General features: G+C 44.0%; 2 protein-coding genes and 1 long non-coding RNA gene across 4 annotated transcripts in view; 1 reads left to right on the top strand and 2 right to left on the bottom strand.

Annotated features, from left to right (window-relative positions):
• Positions 1-399: 399 nt before the first annotated feature.
• Positions 400-2,928, bottom strand: LOC124480061. The gene is made up of 3 exons (XR_006957503.1): positions 2,786-2,928; positions 979-1,060; positions 400-709 (listed from the first exon to the last, which is right to left on the bottom strand). It is a non-coding gene; the product is annotated as an uncharacterized LOC124480061 (long non-coding RNA).
• A 235-nt stretch (positions 2,929-3,163) lies between these two features.
• LOC124480060 (microfibril-associated glycoprotein 4-like) lies at positions 3,164-4,315 on the top strand. Its single transcript, XM_047039122.1, has one exon. The coding sequence runs from the start codon at positions 3,255-3,257 to the stop codon at positions 3,963-3,965; it is 711 nt and encodes a 236-aa protein (XP_046895078.1). The 5' UTR covers positions 3,164-3,254; the 3' UTR covers positions 3,966-4,315.
• A 6,281-nt stretch (positions 4,316-10,596) lies between these two features.
• fam20ca (FAM20C golgi associated secretory pathway kinase a) overlaps positions 10,597-19,548 on the bottom strand; it is a 33,601-nt gene continuing 24,649 nt past the window's right edge. For both annotated transcript variants that reach the window (XM_047038774.1, XM_047038775.1), the window contains 7 exons: positions 18,271-18,363; positions 16,220-16,335; positions 14,943-15,123; positions 13,655-13,764; positions 13,343-13,424; positions 13,023-13,082; positions 10,597-12,900 (listed from right to left, as the gene is read on the bottom strand). In XM_047038774.1, coding sequence (XP_046894730.1) covers positions 12,642-12,900; positions 13,023-13,082; positions 13,343-13,424; positions 13,655-13,764; positions 14,943-15,123; positions 16,220-16,335; positions 18,271-18,363 — 901 coding nt within the window. In that variant the 3' untranslated portion in view covers positions 10,597-12,641. The remainder of the gene's footprint in view (positions 12,901-13,022; positions 13,083-13,342; positions 13,425-13,654; positions 13,765-14,942; positions 15,124-16,219; positions 16,336-18,270; positions 18,364-19,548) is intronic.

Raw genomic sequence — 19,548 nt, 5'->3', positions numbered from 1 at the left:
TTAATGCTTAAGTAGCCTTCCGTATGTGACCTTTACACATCACAATGGGGATCTTTGCTCACACAGTTCTGCTGCCTGTGTACATGCAGCTCCTCTGTGACCTCTCTGGCTTGGGTGATCCCTTTTCCGTGAAGGAAAACGCCATAAACATCAGACCAGTGTCTCAGACAGGAGATTTATGGTGGGGTTTCCTCAACTGTAATCCAGGGGTCTTCTCAATCACATCCCTGCAAATCATGGAAAGGCCCATGCAAAACCGTCTCCAGTTTTTCCAGAACTCCAGAATAGTGTTGACACAGACACATTATTTCTCAAATCTTTTTTATTGCACAAATTTATCTTCACAGTGACAATGCAGTTGAAGAAAACAGAAGCGTATGGCTATGGACAGCAGAGCAGCCTCTAATGTCCTCAAAGTACTGATATCATATTTACAGTCTGAATATGAAAATCCAAGGTACGTGGTCTGGTGCTATTGCTGGCAGGAGAAGGGTAGATTAACCCTTTCCACACTCTAGACTATTGTCTGCCTGGCAGTCCAAGTCACACAGGCTGATTAGTAGTGTAGTAGTTTACAGATCCTGTTTGTATGTAGCAACCCAAAACATTCACATTTTCAAAATCTTTGCAGAGGCACTGGTAAACTGCACTGCAACATCGGCTCAGGGGCACCAGAATGGACAACTCATCATGTGAGTGCTTTCCAAACCTGGAGAGAGTGAATCAGCATTAAATGAAACCACATTTGTGTTTGTATTGCCCTTTTTACAAGCAGTGTCACATGGCATCACTTGTACCCATAGACCTGCACCTAAACATACACCTCTCATTGGCAGCAGTTTGATGCCCCCTATTTGTTTTTGTCTGAGTGTGTGTGTGTGCTGTATGTCATCATTACAGTCAGATGGGATGTGCTAGCTCTCTGCTTGTGGGGTATGTGTGCATGCATGCATATATATATATAGGTCCTGGGCTTACCCTCTACCATTGTCCAGATGAATGATGAAGGTCTCGTTACCAAACTTCTCAAAGGTCTCGTAATGATGGCGGTCCATGTTACCTGGGGGTGGGAAAGATGGGGGGAGTGTGTTTTTTGGTACGTAAAGTGTTTGGCCTTCTGGAAGACTTCCTTTTCCTATATATAGTTCAGCTCCTTGAAAAATCTATTCTCTTAACTTCAGTGAACAAACTTTATAGTCAGATATGAGGAGACATTAGGTGCATTCGACTTCATGCAGCGCCGGCGTTGCCGGCACCTGTAGCCCGGCTGACTTGAAGCAGCCAATGGCATTCTCAGCTTCAAGGCAGACGACTGCAGCCGGCTGTCGGCGCCGCCGGCGCTGCATGAAGTCGAACGCACCTAATGACAGCAGAGCAGCCTCCAAGTACTTATACTTCCTCAAAGTACTTATATATATTTACAGTCTGTAAACCATACTTTAGAACTTTGCTGTGAAAGTAAATGTCTGCTTCCCATCTCATTGCTTTCCAAATTCAAACAACTTTTTTGTTTCCTCTCGAAAATGATGTGGATACACCACAAAATAATAGCCAGCCAGAAAAGCTTGAAATATGTAAGCAATGTCAGAAACCTAAACCTTTCTTTAAAACCATAATTGGGAGTTGTCAGGGCCATTAGTTAGCTCTGAGTTCCCCGAGAGCTGCTGGATGCACAGTGGTTATTGAATTAAAACATTCAGAGTTTGGTGCTGTTGATCGTGCACCGGCACAAAAAGGCCAACCAGCTGCAGCAATTTCTGATATGGCTTTAACCGTTTTGTTGTTTTACGCGTAAACTAATGATAACATCAAAGTATTTTACAGTACTTCACAGGCATAAATTGTCGATTTACATTTTATTGTACCTGCTTGCAGTGAACACATGCTAAAGATGTTAGCATGTGTTCAAGCTGTAGCAGTGGATGTTGTAATTGATAAACATATTTTACATGGCGCGGTCAAACCTGTATAGTTGCATGTCCACAGCCATCACAAATCTATTTACATTTACAAAATAGTTCCACCTGAAAGGGCAAAATGGTGAAGAATACAAATATGTAATGCATAAAAGGGCAGGTGTTTAAAGTACTGTATGAAGAATCAAATACAATCCCTCTTGATATTCCCATTCAGAGATGCTGACACAGACAAACATTTCTGTATGTAGTGTAGCACAATTAATTTGTTTTCCTAATACTCCAGGTCGTAGCCATGTAGTCAACATTGTTTTTTTATTTTTTATTATAATTTTGGACAGCGAGCGTGGTTGCTTGTCTTGGCGTAGCACTTTTATATATCAATAATTTGGGGGGGACATTTTGACCCGATTTGAATATTGGGGGGGATGTGTCCGCCCCAATATGTATTATGATTACGGCCTTGTCATATGGACTGCAGAACAGCAGAGATATGCACGTGCTTAGCTGCACGAAAACACTTCATATACACATATGTATATAAAGTTCCTTGTTTTGATGAATTGTCTCAACGTCTATACAAAGAATGCCAGAAGTGCGGGTTAACTTGAGAATAATGGAATGTACATTTGCCACACAATCTGTTTTTCTTCAACCACCATGGACACTGGCAAGAAAACCTGTTCTTGTGGAAAAGACAAGAGTTTTACTGTTTCCTTGTTCCTTGTTTATCATCATCTGGAGTGGAAACATACAAAGAATTATAAATCTAAACTTTTTGTTTGATTATCTACAGAAATTCCAAGCTAGATACTTGACATAACGGGCATATCTTAAAACAAAAAAATGCTTGTAGCGTGAAAACATACCTGTCGCCTTAGTATTAGTTCATTAGACGTTGCACCTTTTGTATAGTATAGTTAGAATTGTTTAAACTTATACCACTTATTTAAGATGTACTCCTATATGTTGAATGTATGCACCCTCCTGCCAAAGTAAATTCCTTCTCTGTGCAAACTTTGATGGTGATTAAAACCCTTTCTGATTCTGATTGTAAGCAGACAGATGATGAAAAACCATGATTGAAAGTATCACACGGAAACATCTTAAATGTTGCACATATGTACCCCATTTGACATAAAAGATTTACAAACCAAACCAGTCTTTAGTTCTTAAACTGGTCCGGTCACATTTGGTCGACATGCAATTGGTTGAGTTTCCTTCAACATTTCTGCTAGATGCTATAAAAGGACACCAAAAGGCTTACCAAAGCTCACAGGACATCTAGGACATCTCTGCTTTGATCTAGAAGCTAAAACCTTTTGACTTGATACCAAAATGGCAAGTCTGCTCTTCATCCTGCTGCTGGCAGTGGTTGCTGATACAGCTCCCAGGTGTGACCTCAAACTGCTCAGGGATTGCGCTGATGTCTCCAAAACCGTCTCAAAGGCCAGCGGCGTGTACACCATCTACCCCTCAATTAAGCCAGCACAGGTCTACTGTGACATGGCCACTGACAAAGGCAGGTGGACCGTCTTTCAGAGAAGAGTGGATGGCAGCACCAACTTCTACAGAGGTTGGAGTCAGTACAAAGCTGGCTTTGGAAGTGCCAATGGAGAGTACTGGTTGGGACTGGACAACTTGCACTACCTCACCAACTTGAGAAAGCACGAGCTGAGAGTGGACATGGAGGACTTTACAGGAAGCAAGGTGTTTGCGTTTTACTCGTCCTTCTCTGTGGGCCCAGAGTCTAATGGCTACAAGCTGACTGTCACAGGTTTCAAGAACGGAGGAGCGGGAAACTCGCTCTCCCACCACAACGGTTTCAAATTCTCTACATTTGACAAAGACCAAGATGCATCGTCTACTAACTGTGCTGTTTCCTATTATGGTGCATTTTGGTACAATAACTGCCATCAAGCTAACCCTAATGGGGAATATCTGTGGGGTAAGACGATTCATTTTGCAACCAGCATTAACTGGAGTAGCTGGAAGGGTTATAAATACTCCTTGAAGGCTATCTCCATGAAGATCAGACCAGTGTCTTAGACTGGAGATGTTCAGTGGGGTTTTTCCCACCTGTGTAGCAGTGGCTAGGCTCTTGTCTGTTTACTTCTAACTGAATGAAGCCAAGAGAGAGGTTAACAAGCCATTGTCTACTGTAACTGTTTGTGGTTATCATGCTTACCTGATTTTTACTCGAATCTGTGGCATATTGAGGTGTTTCTCGTTTCTCTAATCAGTTTCTTGTTGTTGTGATAATGTGAAAACCTATAATAAACTGGATTTGATAGGAATCGTGGGTGTGGGGGACAACGTATATTGGTCTGACTGATATGCAGTATTTTAATTTGATTATTTTCAATAAATTTGCTCTTCAAATAAAAAGATTTTAGCAAGTTACGTGTTTATGTTGTTTTCTCAGTCATCAATAATGATCAGAGGTCATCATATCTTACTCGGCGGTGTGGGGAGGGTTGTTGGGGTCAGCCACTCTGACACCTACACACATGTAACTTTCTTTCATTTGTATTTACCAAACAATATGTGCATAACACACAAGCTTAACTTAAGTTAAACATTGTAAAGTAATGCTAAAGAGGCTTCGTAGATGCTCAACTCTCTTTTAATGGCTCAACGTGCGTTCTTCACATGTGCGACTTGCACTCCCGTATAACCCACAGTTAATGTGCAGGCGCATTAAACTACCGTATATGACATCTCCTCTTTTGAGTGTTATGTCAATAACATCACAGGAACAGTTTAACTGAAAATGGCTATTCAAACAGCACATAGTATAAACCAAGATTAACTTAAATTACTTTAAATGGAGACATTTCAACATGAAATTGTCTCTTTTCACTCAACCAACAAAAACATTATCAACATGTACAACTGTACAACTTCCTTTTTTTGTTTCACAAATCAACAGTATCACTAGCCTGGCTGCCAGCCCAACTTCTCCCCGCCTACAATTTTTTTTTGTCGGGAAGTTGGGTCTGAAGGGTCTCGTATTGGGGACAACTACAGAAAACCAGAATCGGGACGGACCAATGAAATTGCCAGGGCGGGCTTTATACGATGATGGACAGATGATCAACAGTAACGTTATCAACAACATCACGAAAGAGCGCTTGGGTTGAATTCGTTTTCAACAAACAACATATTACGTTGCTCTGATTGGTTGTAGGTCTATCCAATTGAGCGAAGAGGCATTTGTTTTACGGGTTCGGTTGAAACACGCCCGTAGTCACAGCCCAACGGAGAGTTTACAGACTCATATTCTGACTAGAATTATGAGTATGACAACGTCAGGCTACAGTATCACATCAATGTCAATACAACTTTTCTTATTTTCTCTCCCCTCCCCCAAAGGCCATATGATCTGCACTCATTTACAGGTCAAGCCTGTCGATTTGCCTGCACACCCGTCCAGATCTGGTCACAGTCTGACCGGGTAGAGGGGTTGTGGGTGTAGCCACACTCTGACTCACAGGAACAGTCTCTAACATGGTGGCTCCGTCAGAGTGTGTGTCTGTCCCTGTGACATCCCCGTGTGCTGCTGGGATGGGCTGGGAAACCGGCCCAGATTGGAGGCCGCCGCAGCTCCGCTCCGTGCTGCGTCCTGATGACGAAGGATCTCGGGGTGGTGCTCTCGCTTGAGATCACCGCTGGCAAGGACCATGATTTTTCATAGTCCAACTTGGAGAATACAACATCTTCTGGTTGTAGGGCAGGTAAGGGCCTGGCTCCATGACGGCGGTTGAAGTAGTGAGCCTGTTTAGCCTTTTCCCTTCCGTCCCTCTCTTTCACGGCTGCCCTGCTGGGCCATTTGGGTAGGAGATTTTTCTCCAGAGTGGGGAGTGTGGTTCTGATCTTCCTCCCCATCAACAGCTCGGCTGGACTGACGCCTGTGGTGGAGCAGGGAGTGGACCTATAGCTCATCAGGGCCATGACAGGATCTTCTTGCTTGAGAATTTTCTTCGCTGTCTGTACGGCTCTCTCTGCGTGCCCATTGCCCTGTGGATGGTGAGGGCTGGATGTGCAGTGCTTGAGGTCGAGCTGCTTTGCGCATTCCTTGAACTCCGCACTTGAAAACTGGGGTCCATTATCGCTCACCACCTCATCTGGAATGCCAAACCTGGCGAAGACCGCTTTCGGTCTTTGAATCACTTGTGCACTCGTTGTCGAGGGCAGCTGCAGTATCTCTAGGAACCTGGAGTAAAAATCTGAGATTATCAGGTTGTTGTGGTGGTTGTGCTCACACAGGTCCATTGCAATTCTCTTCCATGGTCGCTCCGGAAGCGGTGTGGAGATGAGAGGTTCCTTTTGTTGTGTTCTTTTCAGTTCACAGCACACCTGACATGACGTCACAAGCTTGTTCATGTCCGTAGAGAGTCCGGGCCACCACACAGATGAGCACGCTCTCTCCCTACATTTGACTAGGCCCTGGTGCCCTTCGTGAATTTTCTGAAGGATCTCACCTCTCATTTGCCTTGGCACGACAATCCTGCTTCCTCTGAGGACCAAGCCATTGTGTTCTGATAGCTCTGACTTCACTTGGACGTACTCTCTTGCGTCCATGGGCACATTGCTTAAGTGTTCAGGCCATCCTTTCTTTATGAGCTTCACAACCGACAGCAGTTCGGCATTGGCTGCTGTCGCCATTCTGATTTCATCCATCTTACTTTTAGACGCAGGGATCCCCTCTACTACACTATCCACATAGCATGCCACCACACTGTGTGTGTCTGTCTCTGCACACATGCTGGCCAGTGGATTGCACGACAGGGTGTCCGCGATGACCAGAGTTTTCCCTGGGGCATATTCTGCCACTGGATTGAATCTCAGAGCCTCATGAGAAGACGCTGACATCTTATAGGTACATTGTCTAGACTGCGGCTGTTAATGAGAGGCACTAGCGGTTTGTGATCAGTGATGAGCTTGAACTGCTCCAGTCCATTGAGGTATCTGTCGAACTTCTCGCATGCCCACACACCAGCCAGGCCTTCCTTCTCTATCTGGGCGTAGCGTGTTTCTGCTTCAGTGAGGCGTCTGGAGCAATATGCCACAGGTTTCCACTGCTCCCCATGGAGCTGAAGGAGTACACCCCCCAATCCATAACTACTTGCGTCCGCTGACACAGCCGTGGGCTTGTTCAAGTCATAGAAGGCGAGTACTGGTGCAGTTGTCAACAGCTCCTTGATGTGTTCAAAAGCTGTTTGTTGTGCGTGGCTCCATGTTCATGAATTATTGTCCTTCAGGAGCTCGTACAGCGGCTGTCCTACAGTAGAGAGTCCGGGGATGGTGAATGATCTCTTCCGAGATCATTCACCATTCCCAGTATCCTTCTCAACTCTTGCACGTCTGCTGGTGGTGACAGCTGCCGAATAGCTTTTTGTCGGGGTCAGGCCGGATCCCGGACCGGTCAATGAGATGTCCGAGGAACCGCGGCTGACTCTGCCTGATGGAGCACTTCTCACGATTGAGCTTCAGACCAGCTGTCTCAATGCGCTGCATTACCTTCTCCAGGCGACCGTCATGCTCCTCTTTTGTGGCCCCATAGACCAGAATGTCATCCATGAAGACCTTGACACCCTCAAGCCCCTGCAGGGTCTCCATCATCTTCCTCTGGAAGATTTCAGGTGCGCTCGTAATTCCGAACGGTAGCCGCTTGAAGTTGAATCTGCCTAATGGCGTAATGAAAGTAGTGAGCTGACAGCTGTCTGGGTGCAATGGTATCTAGAAGAACCCACTGGCGGCATCGAGCGAAGAGAAGACAGAGGCCCCACTCAGCTTTGCTGTAATCTCATCAGTAGTAGGCAGGATATACTGTTCTCTTTTCACTGCCTCGTTCAGCCTCTTGAGATCAACACAGATGCGGGCTTTACCTGTGCTTTTCAAGACTGGCACACCCAATGATTGCCGTGTTTGTCTTCCTTAATGTCCTTAATGCCTAATGGGTGTGCTATGCAATGACTAAGATATTTGTAGTGTTGTTGCATTAGGCATTAAAGAAGACAAATACGGCAATTTGTCAACAAGTGAGGAATGGTAAAAATCCAAGTGTTGTATTGTCAACTTTAGCAAATGGATTGTATGTAATCTTGCTAGATAGTTAGCTAACGCTAGCTAGCCAGTGACTTCTGACGTTCCTCGTTATTGCCATTCAGTCGAAACATCAGTTCAAGTTCAGCTGTACCGCAATTTGCATCATTTTCGATGTGTCATGAAATTTTGGTGAATTCTGTTTTGTCTAATTTTGTTCAGGTAGATTGATTGCTTAAAATGAGTGAATATGTGCCACAAGTGACCCAGACCTTCTAAGATTGTTGTTTGCCAGGCATCAACAGAACAGAAGACTAAAAAAACATTATTTGCAGGCGATGGGGGAGTGAATGTGACCGTGCACTGTGTGTGCATATCTTCCAACAGCAGTCAGTGTCCTAAGTGTGAGGGGGAAAACTTGGAAAATTGTGCTCTTCCAAAGGAAAATAAGCTCAGTGATGTGTGCACGGGAGAAATGTACCAAACACTCCCTATGGAAAAAGATGATATATCACTGTGGAACTGTGATGGAGTCCCAGTGTTTAAATCTTCATCATATTCATTATGGCCAATCAGAGCTGTGATTAATGAACTGCTAGCCAATGTTCGTTTCAAAAATAAGCTTCTGGCAGGTGTTTGGTTTGGGCAGGGAAAACCTGCAATGTCCATCTACCTCAAGCAGTTTGTAGACAACATAGATGGTATCAATACACATGGGGTGAAATGGGTGAATCCTAAAACTAAGAAACAACAAATGTTTCAAAAGCCTTCCCCATACTTAGCAAATGTGACGCAGTGGGCCAATGTATGGTTCAAGGAATACAGCAATCCAATGGTGCATATGGCTGTGGGCCCTGCATAAATGAAGGTAAGGTAATAGCTAAGGGAAAGAGGTACACAAGAGTCCATCCACCTAGGCAGTTAGAAGAACCCATGACGATGTTGTAGAATGTGGGGAGAGGGCCATCGAGGATGGGATGACCTGTGTCTTTGAAGTGAAAACGTAATGAAGCCTTTGATTACATTCTCACTGTGTTAGTGAAATAAACATTGAGACCATACTACATTTCTCAAGTGGTTAATAAATAAAAGTTTATTTAAACTTAGCATGCGGATGTTGTAATTGTTTTGTTGTTGTAATGAGCACAAATATGTTTCAATGTTTAGTAGAACAGAATTCTGAAATATATATATATATATTTAAACGTTATTTCATGTTATATTTTATATGAAAAACCGGGAATGAAAGTATCACACGCAAACATCTTAAATGTATGCACATATGTACCCCATTTGACATGAAAGCTTTACAAACCAAACCAAACCAGTCTTTAGTCCTTAAGTTCAAATAAGATCAGGGAGTTTCCATGCAAAGACCAGTTTTACTATCAAATAGGGTCAGGTTATGGTTGCAATCAGCAATGGTCTCACCTGGTCTGCTCACACGGACAAGGTGGTTAAAGCGGCCCGGAAACGCCTTTTCTACCTGAAGAGACTGAAGAAGTTTGGCATAGACTCAGTCATCCTCACAAATTTCTACAGATGCACTATAAACAGTATACTGACTGGTTGCATCACACTGTGGTATGGGAGCTGCACACACAGGGACCGCAAGGTCCTGTGCAGTGTGGTCAAGTCTGCTGAGTTCTTCATTGGCAGGAAGCTCCCAGCCCTACAGGACACCTACCACACACGACGCCTCAGGAAAGCTGGCAGGACTTTAAGAGACTGTTTCCACCCATCCTTCAATCTTTTTACCCCGTTGCTTTCTGGCAGCCAATACCAAAGCATTTGGTCTCGCACTTGCAGACCGGACAACAGTTTCTTAACAAGGGCCATCAGGCTTCTGAATGGACACGGACAGTTGGACACTGATACACTTTCTCACTAGCCACTTTACACACTGTCTCTTTCAGCAACTGGTTGCACCATCAGCAATATTGCACTAATTGTACCCCACTTCTCTTTAGGTTAGTATAGGTTTATAAGGTTAGTATAGGTTATTATGTGTATTAGAGGTTTAGTATACTGTAGTGTATATTATTTTGTATACTTAGGTTTATTACATTTTAGCTTATCATAGATGTAATGTATGTTCTGAGTACTAATGTTTTGTTATGGCAGGTTGCTCTGCGTTGTTTTGTTGTCACGCCTCAGGCTGCGCTCTGCTTCCCCTGAGATTTGAGATTATTGATTTCACCTGTTGCTTGTTTGACCCATTTCAGTTTCCTATTTAAACCCCAGTGTTTCGTAGCTTCTTTGCAAAGTCTTACTCGTTTCTTAAATAGTCAGTCTGAGCCTTGTTACATTATTATACATTACACTATTTTGTCCATTTCTATGATCGACCGCTTACCTGTCTTTGACGACGAATTAGAAATACCTATATTGCCCGGTTTGCCTGTGCACCGACTATTGGCTGTTCCTGGACTGGCTTGGGTGATCCCTTTTCCGTGAAGGCAAACGCCTTACACATAAGACCAGTGACTCAGACAGGACATCTATGGTGTGGTCTCCTCACCTCTAATCCAGGGGTCTTCTCAATCACATCAGTGCAAATCATGGAAAGGACCATGCAAAACCGCCTCAATCTTTTACTCCAAAATAATTATTGACACAGACACATTATTTCTCATTTCTTTTTTTATTGCACATATTTATCTTCACAGTAACAATGCAGTTGAAGAAAACAGAAGCATATGGCTACGGGCAGCAGAGCAGCCTCTAATGTCCTCAAAGTACTTATATATATTTACAGTCTGAATATGAAAATCCAAAGTATGTGTTCTGGTGCTATCGCTGGCAGGAGAAGGGTGGATTAACCCTTTCCACACTCTAGACTATTGTCTGCCTGGCGGTCCAAGTCACACAGGCTGATTAGTAGTGTAGTAGTTTACAGATCCTGTTTATATGTAGCAACCCAAAACATTCAAGTATTTCCATCTTTGCAGAGGCACTGGTAAACCATACTTTAGGACTTTGCTTTGAAAGTAAATGTCTGTTTCCGTCTCATTGCTTTCTAAATTCTAACAACTTTTCTGTTTCCTCTCCAAAATTATGTGGATGCGACACTAAATAATAACCAACCAGAAAAGAAGCTTGAAATAAGTAAGCAATGTCAGAAACCGAATAATATTTTTTTTTGGACATAATTTGGAGTTTTCAGGGCCATTAGTTAGCTCTGAGTTCCCCGGAGCTGCTGGATGTACAGTAGTTATTAGAATGAAAACATTCTGAGTTTGGTGCTGTTGATGGTGCACTGGCACAAAAAAGCCAACCAGCTGCAGCAACTCCGAATTATGGCTTTAACTGTTACAGTTTTTTACACGTAAATTAATGACAATGTCAAAGTATTTTACAGTACTTCACAGGCATAATTTGTCGATTTACCTTTTATTATACCTGAAGTGTAACAGAAAACAACCTTTCATCCTATGTAGATGTTAGCATGTGTTCAAGCTGTACCAGTGGATGTTATAATTGATAAACATCTTTTACATGGTGCAGTCAAACCTCTATAGTTGCATGTCCACATATCTATTTTCATTTACAAAATAGTTCCACCTGAAAGGGCAAAATGGTGAAGAATACAAATATGTTATGCACAAAAGGGCAGGTGTTTAAAGCACTGTATGAAGAATCAAATCAAATCCCTCTTGATATTCCCCTTCAGAGATGCTGACACAGATGAATATTTCTGTATGTAGTGTAGCACAATTCATTAGTTTTCCTACTACCCCATGTCATATGAACTGCAGAACAGCGGAGATAAGCACGTGCTTAGCTGCAAGTACACACATCATATATACTTATGTTCCTTGTTTTGATGAATTGTCTCAAAGTCTATACAAAGAACGCCGGAAGTGCGGGTTCATTTGAGAATAATGGAATGTGTAGACGTGTGCCACAGAATCTGATTTCTTTTCAACCACCATGGACATTGACAGGAAAACTTCTTCTTGTGGAAGAAGACAACATAGTTTTACTGTTTCCTTGTTGCTTGTTTATCATCTAGAGTGGAAACATACTAAGAATGATAAAATTAAACTTTTGTTTGATTATCTACAGAAATTAAGAGCTAGATACTAACTTAACATAACGGGCAGATCCTAAAACAAAAAAAAAAATGCTTGTAGCGTGAAAACATATTAGAAACTTATCAAAATGTGTCACATTAAATATCTTATAAATAATATCCATTCCTTGCACTTTGTATTTTAAAATAAAGCTTTAGACCATCATTTTTCTCTGCCTTCTGCTGGAAATATCACACTTGATTTAGAACGACGGAATCAATAAACCGCAGCTCAGCACAAAAACAACAGACTTTGCACTCAAATGACAAATAAATTCATGGCCTCTATGTACTGTATCTTCTATACACTTTCTCATATACAAATAATAAAATATGTTTCTTCAACAAAACCAAGCCTCTCCCGTCTGTTCACTTTTCTGTGAACAAACAGTACTTCTATTATAAACACACACACATAGGGCAGGGTCCATAGAGGCATTGAAGGCAAGTCTTGGAATTCACTGAATTCAAAATGGAGGTGCATGGTTTAGTGACAGACTCTGCCCCGCCGCACGCTTCACCCTCCAATCAGAGCTCCAGGATGGGACCCAGAGCATGACAAAGAAGGAGGCTGATCATCCCGTCCCCCATCCCAAGCTTCACTACCTGTGTCCCGGGTTCCTGTGTGTGGCACTGTCCCTGGTGCGGTCATCCTCCACCACGTTAGCGTATCCCTCCTTCTCCAGGCAGCCGTCCAGCACCTGCAGGACCAGACGGAGGCGCCGGTCCATGGCATGGAGGTGGGGCTGGATGAGGATGGGGGAGAGGCGGTCACGGAGCAGAGACTCCTCCATCAGGGAGCTCAGCAAGTACTCCTGCTTGGCCAGCAGCTGCAAACGCAGGTGGGTCGACCTCCTCACCCTGGAGACCGGCACAACCATGAGGTGGATGAGGAACAAAATGTTAACTCAGACAATTCATCTTCAAACTATCTCAGAGCCAGCATGTGTCAAAGAGAGAGGACATACTGACAGCATACTAACCTGCAACATTGGCTCAGGGGCACCAGAATGGACAACTCATCATGTGAGTGCTTTCCAAACCTGGAGAGTGAAGCAACTATAAATCAAACCACATTTTTGTTTGTATTGCCCTTTTTACAAGCAGTGTCACAGAGGGCGTCACACGTACCCATAGACCTGCACCTAAACATACACTTCTCATTGGCAGCAGATCGACGCACCCAATTTGTTGAGTGTGTGTGTGTACTGTATGTGTCATCATTACAGTCAGATGGGATGTACTAGCTCTCTGCTTGTGGGGTATGTGTGCATGCATGCATATATATAGATCCTGGTCTTACCCTCTACCATTATCCAGATGAATAATGAAGGTCTCGTTACCAAACTTCTCAAAGGTCTCGTAATGATGGCGGTCCATGTTACCTGGGGATGGGATAGATGGGGGAAGTTTGTTTTTGGTAGGTAAAGTGTTTAGCCTTCTGGAGGACTTCTGTTTCCTAGATATAGTTCAGCTCCTTGAAGAATCAATTCTCTTAACTTCAGTGAACAAACTTCATTGTCAAATATGATTGATAGTTTTCAACTATGTGTTTCTCAAGGGGTTTAATGGATTGTTCTTTGTTTTACAAAGTAAATGTGAGGTTCTTTCTTACCCATGAGGAAGTCAAAGATGGTCATGTCCATGATGTCTAGAAGACGAGAGCCACGGTCATATGGTGGTGTCTGCTTCACCTCATCGCAGTAGTCTGGGTCAACCTCCCACCTGGACACACACACGTACACACACACAAACACACACACAACAAATACATTTTCTCAGTGATGAATGGACACATTTGATACATTCGAGCAGCAACATAATTGTCGCCCCACTCCAAGTGTTGGATTCTACTTCTCTGAATTGTTACTAATCACTGGTCTTAGATCGGTGGGACTTTTGACTGTAAGTGATACTTACACAGGGCTGTTTGTCCGTGGTTAAGGTTGTCTAACTAATGATGTCACTAAGGATTCCATGATATCACTGTGCCATGTCTATTACCTAAGTAATAGCTAATTCTACAATGGTCCTACAAGTGGAGGCATTAGTAATCTTTAAAGGTATGATTCTTTCAGTAAAATCTTTTTTTTTGTCTCAAACAATCAGGCCTTCCTCCTTGGCTTATTTTGTGAAACCACCACCAATCAAACTTTATCTGGAAGAATATCAGATATAGAATTCTAGTGGTACTGTCAGAAAACTGTCAGTGTGCCAAAAACTGTCCTATCTGACGTCACAATTCCAATCCGAAGCAAGGACGCGTCCGTCGCTATGCCGACCTTAAATTCCTGAGATAGCTATGCGTGCTAGCAGGAAACTGTCCTGGTTGCTATACTGGTTACTAGGTAGCAAGTTTTGTATTTAGGTCTATTTAAACCAGTTTATTCTACTCTACGATTTAAGCTTTCACTCGTTCAACAGCAACGTGTGAATTCTATAAGTGTTGCCTTCCCGGTCTGTTAAAATTGATGCTAAATAAATTATTTTTCGACGAAAACAGCTAGCTAGCTAGCACTAGCTATCGAACGAGTGAAAACTTCAAATCTTCAGCAGGTCAGTTGATGGAAGTGTTTCCTCTCCAAAGAGTTCCATCTCATACATTGTAGAGCAATGAGGGCAGACATCAGGGGATTCTTGAAACTAATAAGACTCCACCTTAGAAGACAACATACCCATGTCTCCTACTGTTAAGTTACCGGTTGAGCGACAAAAAAATACACAAAAAAGTAAAAAATGAATCTAATGCTAGAAAAAAATAAAATAGTGTGACAGAGACAAAAACCTACAGAGAGAATGAAAACTACATGGAAGGGCTGAAAAGAAAAAGAGGGATGATGAAGTAGAGAAAGAGAGACTGGAGAGATCCTGTGCTGAAAGGGTCAGAGGTCATCATATCTTACTCGGCTTTCTTGCGTTTGTGGTAGGATCGTCTCCAGGGGTTCCTCCAGGTCTTGCGCTTGGCGAGGGCCAGGTCAGGCAGGAAGGCGGCCAGCGAGCCCTCAATCTGGTCAGGTTTCCCACACAGAGCATGCTCAGTGGAGCAGTAGTAGGAGCATTCCCCGTAAAAACAGATGTTATTGGCTGGGCGGGATCGGGCGGAGAAAGGGAGGAAAGAGAGAGGAAAGAGAGAGTTCAGGTTAACGGCAATTTGACACTGGGAGAGGAGGAAAGTGGAGGGGACAGGAAGACTGAGGAGGGAAGAGGTGAGGAAGAGAGAGGATGAGTGGGTTTAGATGACAGGTAGTGTGAGAAAAAAAAAAAACTGAGAACAGTAAGAGAGCATGCAAGGAAGAAAGAAAGTTAATAGGGAATCAGGAAAAGAAAGGATATTAGAACGAGTATGAAAGGACTAACTAGCCATGTGGGTACTGGCTTCTTTTTGGGGGGGGGGGGGGGGGGGGGGGGGGGGGGGGGGGGGGGGGGGTTAAGTAAGGTTCACAAAGGAAGAGCGCTGAGACTCATTGTCCAAGTCTCTCTGTATGCTCCTGTCAGAACTTCTGGGGCCTGACAATTGAGGTTGGGGAGATGCTCATTAGTAGAAACAACTCAACCAAGACTTCAGCCCTGCCATGCCATCATGTATTTCCTTATGCAAAGCTAAGATACACAGGAGTTTATCCAAAGCCGTAGCCATGGAGTCAACATTGGGGGGGATTTTTTTATTTTCGACCAGATTTGAATCTTGGGATCATATGTATTGTGATTACGGCCTTGAGTTTATCAGACGGTCAGAAAGAGGAGATGAAGGAGCCTGGTTCAATGTTGCCACCAAGTGGTAGCGGGGGTTAAGTGCAGACCATGTGCTCACCAACAACAGGTGAGGAAACCAACATTATTCCCATTTTTAATAGTAAAGTTAAATACAATTTTGGGAGGACACAATCCTTCACATATTGTGAGTTGCGAGATTTCCATTTACATATAATGTACGATCCCAAAAACTGAATTGACAAATAGAATCTGTCATAATAATCAGATAAACCTTGGTCCCTCAGTATTGACTTACTGGGCAGGCAACACAAGAGAGCTTCCCCAGGTCCTCTACTACAGACTGTGTAGCTGAATGTAATCTTGTATCCAAATCTCTGAAATCAGGGTTTCCGCACAATGGCACAGAAAAACTCTGAATGTTGTGGATGACAGACAGAAGGTAGAAAGGGTGTGAGACCGTGTTTACCAGGGGAGATGAAGAACGTCCTCCAGAGCTTCTTGTCCCTCGTCACGTCTCGGATCTCCCGGGTCATGTTGACCAGCCGCCCCGCCACCGGCGGCACTCGCCTGAAATCAAGGATTCTGGGAGAAGAGAAGAACAATTTAAATGAAACCAAGAGGAAAACATGTTTAATTTGACATTTATAGTATAATGACGCCATACAGAACTATGTGTGAAAATTAAAACTCCACTTGTGGGACTGACTAGTATACTTGTTCGGAGGCCAAACTAGACATTTGTACAGATCCAAAAACCAGACTTGAAGCTGTCAGATTGGTATACAGTATGTTTGCCGTTTCCCCAATAAACGAGGAATAAATAATTAATCGGTTTCTCAAATGCATCTTTTGTTCAAATCGACATCATAAGTGCTTTGTATGGTCAACAAGAGGAGACTTCAATGGAATAAAGAGGGGAGGATTATTTTCATCCTTTCTCTCCTTTTTGATCAGGCTTCGTCACCTCTCTCTATGAGCTTCCTTCCAGCCACTTCTGTTCCACTCCACGGTTAGAGAGCCAGCAAAACACCCTGGTCCTCTTCTATCTGCCCTCCTGCTACAGCAATGCTCTCATTGACTCACTCTGAACCCCACTCTCTGACGCCATCTACCAGTGAATGGCTCTTTCTTCATGCACACCACTTGCGCACCCCCCCCCCCCCAAACCCCCCCCACAGACACACCAGAGCCAATGAGAATGAAACCCAAGCTTGCAGGTGAGAGCACTCAAGAGCTGCAAACTATACAGTCATGTTGGGACGGCTTACAAAGAAACACCTGTGTGTGAGTGTGTGTGTGTGTGGGCCGTGTGTGTGCCCACACTTCGGTCAAACTCATACACACTGTCACCAGGGTGCAAAGTTAAAACCACTCTGGCTGCTTTGTGTCATGGTCCCAGACTCTCTTCCTGTCAATTTATATCTCCCAACCTACCTGTCATCCTCAGCACATGATGTTATGATTATGCGTTGACTACAACCACACACAGTACATGCAGCAGAGCTATCTCAGGACAAATGTAAAGAGACGCTAGTCAGAGAAGCAGAATCGTACTTCTTTCTTCTTCCTCTACATTCCTACTCAGCCCGCAGCCTCCAGCGAGGCCAGGCTGACTCCCCAAGGGCCTCAGGTTCGGCTGGCCGGGGGCCAAACGACTGGGCCAACCGTCAGTCAGGGCCAGAACCTAAAAACATCCAGGCGGTCGGCTCCTCCTCCTCCTCCTCCTCCTCCTCCCTGCCCTCTGAATGATGGCCTGCTGGCTCTGGCATGCCTCTGGTTTCCTCTCCGCTCTACCCTCGCCCACGCAAACACATGCCACTGGATCCGGCTGGGCATTCCCCATAGGCTGGTGTGAGTGTGAGAGAGTGTGCGTGTGTGTGTATGTGTGCGTGCAAAATTGTACGTGTGTGTGTGGGTTTGCATGGGTATTTGCATGTGTGTGGGTTTGGGCATGTGTGTTCACAATGTGTAAGAGCATCTACCATGCCTAGCAGCTGTGTCTTACATAGACTTACTAGTACCCGTCATCCTAGGTAACTGTTGTCGGAGTGTGTGTAATTGTTGAGGCAGGTCAAATTAAGATTTCACTTCACAGCACTATGCCATTCCATTTTAACAAATCCCATCCAACTTTTGCTGCTAAAAGGTGTTGGCTTATCACGTACATAATGGGTGCTGAGCTTTCGCTCTCTGAATGCGGTACACACCCACAGTCACCCACAGTCAACACCTGTTGAGTGGCTGTGTTTGTGTGTCTTTGTGCACTGCATTGTGAGGGTTAAAGCCTGGTCGTAGGACACCTGCAGATTTGGTGTTTGTTTGTGTAAGTGTTTGTTTGCGTGTTACTGAGTGTGTGTGTGTGTGTACTGTCTGCATAAATGCTACAGGTTTGTGCCAGCCAGAGCGCTATGCATTAATGCATCTCTACACACACTCTACTAAACACAGGTCCTGCTAACTTGTGCTTACATCTCTCTCACACACACACACACACAAACGTACCAGCCAGAAACCCACCTGTCCAGGTGAAAGGCAGCAATCTCTGCATTATGCCTCTCAAAGTCCGAGAAGTAGAAAAAGTCTGGGGGTGTCTCTTGGTCACGGGTTTGTCTGGAACACAGAGTGGGACAATGTTAGGGTAAGCTTAGCGGGACAATGCGAACAAAAAGAGTACATACTTATACATGTATATATATATATATATATATATGATATAGACAGTAGATGTGTGTAAAGAGACAGGTGTAGAACAGTCACAGTGCTAAGGGTCTAACACTTCAATCTCAAATTAAAGATCGTTTCAGATGAACTGACAGTTACGTAATTTGTTTAATTGCATTGGAGTGGAACTTATTTTTACTCTTTCTCTTCCCCAGTCTCTAGACTGCAAGCTACACAGTAGGCTAGTCCACATCACAGTAAAATTACCAAATCAAATTTAAATGCAAAAATATTAGTTTGGAGCTGGCTCAGGCTTAGCACAAGTAATATAGGCAGCCAGTGCAGAAAGAACATTTCAATAATCAAATAATGTGTCGTTTACTCAAATGAAGTCACTACATAAACCATTTATTCAAGTCAATTTTAGATTTCAAATCTAAAAACGTATCACACAGTTTTGAGGCTACACAGTTGTATCACACATATAAACACCCAGTCTAACACAGGCCTGAGTCTGCTACTGCTGGTGCACAGGGTCAGCATGAGTGTACAAGCATGCACGCACGCCCACACGCACGCACCTGGCATCAAGCGCGCCCATTACCACCCAGCTTACGCCTGCACAAACGATCAACCAGGTCAGCTAAACCCGCAGCCCACATTCCTCCTCCTCCCTTTTCTCCTCCTTTCCCTTTCTCCCTCCATTAGGCCAAGGAGAGTAATGCATATCATCTTCCTCTCCCACCTGACCAATACCCTGATAGAAAAAGCTGTGGCTTGCTTCTCTTTACACCAGGAAGTCATGAGCCCTTCCCTATTGGGATTCCCCCCCCCCCCCCCCCCCCCCCCGGCCTTGTATCTCTGGGAGAGACCAGGAGGGCTGGCCTGGCTTGCCAGCTGTGGCCCAGGCTGCTGACTCATTCCTCTCTTTTACTCAGTTTCTCCTTTCCTCTCTTATTCTCACCTTCTCTGCCCTGCTCTCATCCTGTTCTTTCTTCTCTCTCTTTCTCTCTCTTTCGTACTCTGAACCTCTTGACTCTTCATTCTTTCTTCTCTCGTTCTCTTTCTCTCTGTCTGTTTGCATCTCTCTCTATTTGCTTATCCTTTTATCTCGGTCAGTGTTTAGTCTGACAG

The sequence above is a fragment of the Hypomesus transpacificus genome, chromosome 17, assembly GCF_021917145.1.
Source record: "Hypomesus transpacificus isolate Combined female chromosome 17, fHypTra1, whole genome shotgun sequence".
Lineage (NCBI taxonomy): Eukaryota > Metazoa > Chordata > Actinopteri > Osmeriformes > Osmeridae > Hypomesus > Hypomesus transpacificus.
Note: the sequence above shows the minus strand (reverse complement) of the source record. Positions and strands in the feature narration are given on the sequence as shown.